The 6,115-nt window shown below is 50.9% G+C and overlaps 1 protein-coding gene across 1 annotated transcript; it reads left to right on the top strand.

The window, feature by feature from the left end:
- The first annotated feature begins 1,549 nt into the window (after positions 1-1,549).
- Positions 1,550-5,437, top strand: FAM222B (family with sequence similarity 222 member B). Its single transcript, XM_017888899.1, has one exon. It carries the CDS (start codon positions 1,562-1,564, stop codon positions 3,149-3,151), a length of 1,590 nt encoding a protein of 529 aa, XP_017744388.1. The 5' UTR covers positions 1,550-1,561; the 3' UTR covers positions 3,152-5,437.
- The last annotated feature ends 678 nt before the right edge of the window (positions 5,438-6,115 follow it).

Genomic DNA, 6,115 nt, shown 5'->3' with positions numbered 1-6,115 from the left:
GGGCTTCTAGCCAAGCCAGTTCTTCTTCTGGCAGTTTGTGTACTCACTCATTCAGCAAGCATTTATTAGGCACCTTTTGTGTATACTCAGGGGAGACCCTCCCTCAGAGACAGAGAGAGTGGAGCGGAGCCCCCTTGCAGGAGCTTGGCATCCTTAAAGAGCCCTTGTTCTCAGAACCTTTTCCTTTTTGACTGGAAGCCGGACATCCGCTGAGCCCCCTGATGGGAGGCAACAGGAGATGGGAACAAAGAGACTGTTAACATTAATGAGGCACACCAAGTGGGCATTTCCGCAGTCTCCAAAGGAAGGCAGGTTTTTCCTCTTTCTTTTTGGAAAGTGACAGCTGACATGGACCAAATACAGACTATTTTTGGCTCTCAGGACTGAAAGGACTGAAAGATGCTCTGAATCCTTTCTTCTCAATTCCCTCCCTGCTGCCCTGTCATTATTATCTTCCTTCTCAAGCAAATAAATAAAGCCTTTGATCCTCACCCAGTCAGGCATAGAGTGAACTGTAAATAAAAGTGAACTTGTGACGTGGGGAAGGGGAAAGATGTTGGCAGCTTATTCCTCTGCTCCTGAAAGGAAGCATTCTGTCTACTGTTCCAGGGTGCCCACCCAGTGGGCAAAGCCCCCCAGCTGCCAAGATGCAAGGGAAAGCTGATGCCTCATTGTTCCCTGCAGACTAAAGAGTCATAGCTCTGGGTATCCTCTGGACTGAAGGGGCCACCACGGCCCTGACAAGGAGCTTTGCTTAGAGCTTTCTACCCCCAGGCCACATGGGCTAGCAGAGTTCCAGACCCTGCATTTCTCTCTCTCTCTCTCTCTTTTTTTTTTTTCTTTTTCTGAGACAGAGTCTTGCTCTGTTGCCCAGGCTGGAGTGCAGTGGTGCAATGTCGGCTCACTGCAACCTTCGCCTCCTGGGTTCAAGCAAGCAATTCTCCTGCCTCAGCCTCCCAAATAGCTGGGATTACAGGTGCCTGCCACCCTGTCTGGCTAATTTTTGTATTTTAGTAGAGATGGGGTTTCACCATGTTGCCCAGGCTGGTCTTGAACTTCTGACTTCAGATGATCCACCCGCCTTGGCCTCCCAAAATGCTGGGATTTACAAGCGTGAGCTACGGTGCCCAGCGACCCTGCATTTCTATGTATGGGGAGAACTCTGGGTTACCTGAGAATTGACCAAATTCTGGTTCTCCAAGATACGAGACTTCGAAAGATGCTTTGCTGTTCTGATCTCTACTTACCTCATTTATAAAATGGAAATGATGGTAGTGCCTGCTTCTAGAGCAATAGTGAGGATTCACTGAGATGGCCTGTCACCTCGCACAAGACCTGGCCCACTATAAGCACTTACTGCACACTAGCAGTGCTTGTTAATATGAAGACTGAAGCTGGGTTTAGAATGAAGGCTACCAATGACAACCTAGTCACTTCCCCACCCTACCCCAGGCCCTCAAAAGGGGAATGTAGAAGGGCTGGTTGCCTTGGCACTGATGAGCTCCCTCTCCCTCTTTGCTCTCCTTCCCATTCTCTCTCTCTAGGGGACACTACACAGAAAATGAGAACTGCTCACTATCCTACCCCAGCCGAATTGGATGCATATGCTAAGAAGGTCGCAAACAACCCACTGACTATAAAAATCTTCCCCAACAGTGTGAAGGTTCCCCAGCGGAAACACGTTCGTCGTACTGTGAACGGCCTCGACACATCAGCCCAGCGCTACAGCCCCTACCCGACACAGGCTGCCACCAAGGCAGGCCTGCTTGCCATTGTCAAAGTGCCAGCCAAAAGCATACTCAAGGACTTTGACGGCACCCGAGCCCGGTTGCTCCCTGAGGCCATCATGAACCCCCCAGTGGCACCGTATGCTACTGTGGCACCCAGCACTTTAGCCCACCCCCAGGCCCAGGCTCTGGCCCGCCAGCAGGCCCTGCAGCATGCACAGACCCTGGCCCATGCCCCTCCCCAGACGCTGCAGCACCCTCAGGGTATCCCGCCACCCCAGGCACTGTCCCACCCTCAGAGCCTCCAGCAGCCTCAGGGCCTGGGCCACCCTCAGCCCATGGCCCAAACCCAGGGCTTGGTCCACCCTCAGGCCCTGGCTCACCAGGGTCTCCAGCACCCCCACAATCCCTTGCTGCATGGAGGCCGGAAGATGCCAGACTCAGATGCCCCCCCGAATGTGACCGTGTCTACCTCAACTATCCCCCTTTCAATGGCGGCCACTCTGCAGCACAGCCAGCCCCCGGACCTGAGTAGCATCGTGCACCAGATCAACCAGTTTTGCCAGACGAGGGCAGGCATCAGCACTACCTCAGTGTGTGAGGGCCAGATCGCCAATCCCAGCCCCATTAGTCGCAGTCTGCTCATCAATGCAAGCACCCGGGTGTCGACCCACAGCGTCCCCACACCAATGCCTTCATGTGTGGTCAATCCCATGGAGCACACCCATGCGGCCACTGCCGCGTTGGCTGCTGCAGGTCCTGTCAACCTGCCCACAGGCATCTCTCGCGCCCCCACTGGCTACCCTAGCGACCTCAAGCCAGTCACCTGGAACCAGCACCAGCTGGCCCACCTACAACAGATGTGCAGCGAGGCTGGTGGGACGCCAGCCCCTGGCCTGACAGGCAAGCATGCAGCAGGACGCGAGTTGGCAGGGCCTGGCTTTGTGGGCAAGGCCCCTGCCTACCCGCAAGAACTCTGCCTGGCGCCGTCCTTCCATCTGAAGCCACCCCTGGAAAAGCCGACCCCATCCCCACCAGTCAACGGCATGGCAGCCCCATTGGCCTACCCCAATGGTCACTACTTCCAACCCCTGTGGAACAACATTCTGCCCACTCCCAATAGCGACAGCTCGGGGTCTCAGGACCTCGCCATGTCGTTCCACGGTGGGCAGCCCACAGGTGCACCCCTCGACTGTGCGGCAGCTCCCGGGGCCCACTACCGAGCAGGGACCGGGGGCGGTCCAGTGGCAAGCCAGAACAGCTTGATGCAAACAGTGGATTACCTAAGTGGGGATTTCCAACAGGCCTGCTTCCGAGAACAGAGCCTGGCCATGCTAAGCAAGGCCCACCGAGCCCCTGGCAACCGAGCCCCCGATCCCACAGAGAGTCGAAGTCTTCATATCCAGCACCCAGGGTATAGATAGGTAGCCCTGCTGCCCTCCACGTGCAACACATCATACATCACCCTCCTAGGTTTAGTCTTTTAAGTAACTGGATAGTTTCAAGGTTTCACTGCTCCAGTGTGATCATTCTTAGATGTCTAAGAAAGGGAATTTGGTGGGATCTAACTGGGGACAGAAGGGGTCCTCTCATCCTCCCCTCCAGCAACTTTTGGTTTTATGTTAGAAGCTAACCCCAAGCTCAGGCTTTTCTCTCCACTGACTGCCTGTCAGCTATTCTCCCCACCTTGGCCATTTCCAGCCAGCTCCCAGCCATCTTTTCTTGAACCTCTTCCTGTTTCCCTTAGGATGACTGAGGTGTGGGCTGAGGGAATGCCCTAGTTGAGGTAGTGGAGGTGCTCAGGCCCCTAAGCCAGACCTCTACCTGTTGCTACTGCCCTTCCCCTCCCCCCAGGACTAAGAAGCAAGATTTCCCAAGTGCTCTGAAAGCTAATTCCTTATTCACCCAAAGATCTCAAATCAAAGCTGATCCAGTCTTCAGGTCCTTCCAGTTCCTTTCCATTCCTTAAGGCTTTGTTTTGTGTCTATATTGATCCCACAGCCACTGCACTTGGCCATGCCACACTTGATCTCAAGGGCATCTTGGAAGTATTTGACCGTTTCGTGAGATATGGGGGAAAAAAGCCTTTGTAGTGGCATCTCGGTTCCAGACTCCCCTTTTCAAACCTAGAAAAATACAACGTACCCAAGTATACCCAAGATCCCTTTCTTACTGTTGCCTGTCCCGTAACTCACCTGCCCACAGCCCCTATCCTTTCCCCTTCAACAAAAACAAAACCTACCTTGAGGAATTAGGTAAGTAAGGAATGATCACATTGGAGTTTGGGATTAAAACACCAAAAAAAAAAAAAAAAAAAAAATTTGGTTCTCTCTACACTGGCTAAGAATATTGCTCTACACTGTAAGTTTTAAATGTTACGTTTCTGTATGAATGTAGTGTGGATTTGAGTAGCATTGTGTGTGAGTGGCCCCACAGGTACATTCACCCTCTAGTGCAGCCCCTCAGTTTAATGAAGAAAAAAAAACAACACAAAGCCTTAAGCTCTTTGAATACTTCCTTTACCAAATGAGCATGGTTCTAACACCTGGAGATGGGCCTACATTGGGAACAGCCCCTCCTGCCCTCTGTCCATTCTTAGAGCATCCCTTCATCCAGTCCATGCTCAGCACGTCTCATCCCAAGTGACAGTTGGCTAGAAACACTTTTCTGTGATTTTAAGCTTAGATTGTTTTGTTAGAAATTTTTGCACCCTTCTGTTAAAGATCAGAATGGGCTTTTTTATTTTCACAGATGAAATAAGCCCTCACCTTTCCTCTTGTCTCTGGCAAATGTCAGCTGATGGTTCTTATTTAAGGTTTTGCATTTTGTTCACAATCCACTACTGTTCGTTAGCCAGAAATTCTCTAGTGATCTGGAGCAATGTGACTGAAGACCAGTTTTTAAGTTATGTGTTGGCAAGTTGCCTTATATTTAAAAGGAAAAGGAAAAAAAAAAAAAAAAAAAAAAACCTGATTGTGTTATGCCAAATGATAGCAACATGAAATCCTAATTTATTGTTCCCAATTGTTTTTCTGCTGTCTGTGAACACTGGTACCTCCCTGTCCTGAGCCCTCAGGAGCACCTGCAGCTTCTGGCTCAATGCCTTCTCCCAAGGTGTTGGCCACCACCTCACCCAGGGCCCTCTTCCAGTTCCTGCTTTTCTGAGTCAGATTTAAAGAGCACCACTGTCTTCCCCCTATCCCTTGCTTGATCTCCAAAACAGATACTCTTGGTTGTATTTTTTTTTTTCCTCCCCAGTACTTCTCCCTGAAAGGTGAGCTGCCATTTTAGGAAATTGGACCAGACACCAACTTGGGGGCTTTAAGTCAACCTCAATCCCATCTCTTCCTGTGTAGGGGTGCAAGTCTTTGAAACTCTCACTCCCACCCCTAGTCTGCATGGAAAATGTACTGTGATCCCCTTGCCCCCTACTGCCCTCGCCTTTGGTGTGAGATATTCCCTCTATCGGAGTTCAGCCTGAGTCCCTCTCCCCTCTGCCAGCCAACCCCCAGCCAGCAATAAGGGTCCAAGCCAGGGCCTCCTCTCCACACTCCCTGTCTCCATCCCACACTACCCTAGGGAATACCTGGATTCCCCACTCTATCCACATACTGTAGCATTCATTCTCCATCTCTCACCTCACCTGTGGTGGTTTATGGGTGTGATGGGGTTTTTAAGATGATTATAAACCAGTAAAAGGAAAAAAACCTTGTTTTCTGACCTTGTTCTATTCATTTACTGCTGTGAACGTTAGAGGTAACTTTTTCTTCTAACAGTTTCTAACATACCTCGCTTGCTAGGAATGATTCCTTATTTTTAAAAGGGGGACCCCTGTAATATGCATCCCACCCAGAAGCCATCTCCAAATCCATTTTTTCAGGCTAGGTGCTGTGGTGATTGTAGACAGTTCTTCAATGAAACCTTGGACACAGGGTACCCAGCTGACAGGCCCTCTCCCCGAGCAGGAATGCTATGGGCTTACTGTGAAGTTTGATGGATAAGTGTGGTTTGCTATCTCTCACTGGAGGCCCAAAAGGTCCTGCCATTTGCACTCCAAGGGCCGTAAGTCATTGAGAAATGGGGATCTGGTGGTTTTGTTTTGTTTGAGGCAAAGTCTCACTCTGTCGCCCAGGCTGGAGTCCAATGGCACGATTCTGGCTTGCTGCAACCTCCGCTTCCCAGGTTCAAGTGATTCTTCTGTCTTAGCCTCTTGAGTAGCTGGGATTATAGGCGCCCGGCTAATTTTTTGTATTTTTAGTAGAGATGGGGTTTCGCCATGTTGGCCAGGCTGATCTCAAACTCCTGACCTCAAGTGATTCACCTGCCTCGGCCTCCCAAAGTGCTGGGATTACAGGCGTGAGCCACCATGCCTGGCCAAGAAATGGGGA

This window comes from Rhinopithecus bieti, unplaced genomic scaffold (assembly GCF_001698545.2).
Source record: "Rhinopithecus bieti isolate Rb0 unplaced genomic scaffold, ASM169854v2 scaffold_18477, whole genome shotgun sequence".
NCBI classification, from domain to species: Eukaryota; Metazoa; Chordata; class Mammalia; order Primates; family Cercopithecidae; genus Rhinopithecus; species Rhinopithecus bieti.
The sequence above is the reverse complement of the archived record's forward strand: the minus strand, read 5'-3'. Positions and strand labels throughout refer to the sequence as shown.

What these genes read in the sequence shown, in the direction of transcription:
- FAM222B (XM_017888899.1), top strand. Translation starts at nt 1,562, where the DNA reads ATGAGAACTGCTCACTATCCTACCCCAGCCGAATTGGATGCATATGCT.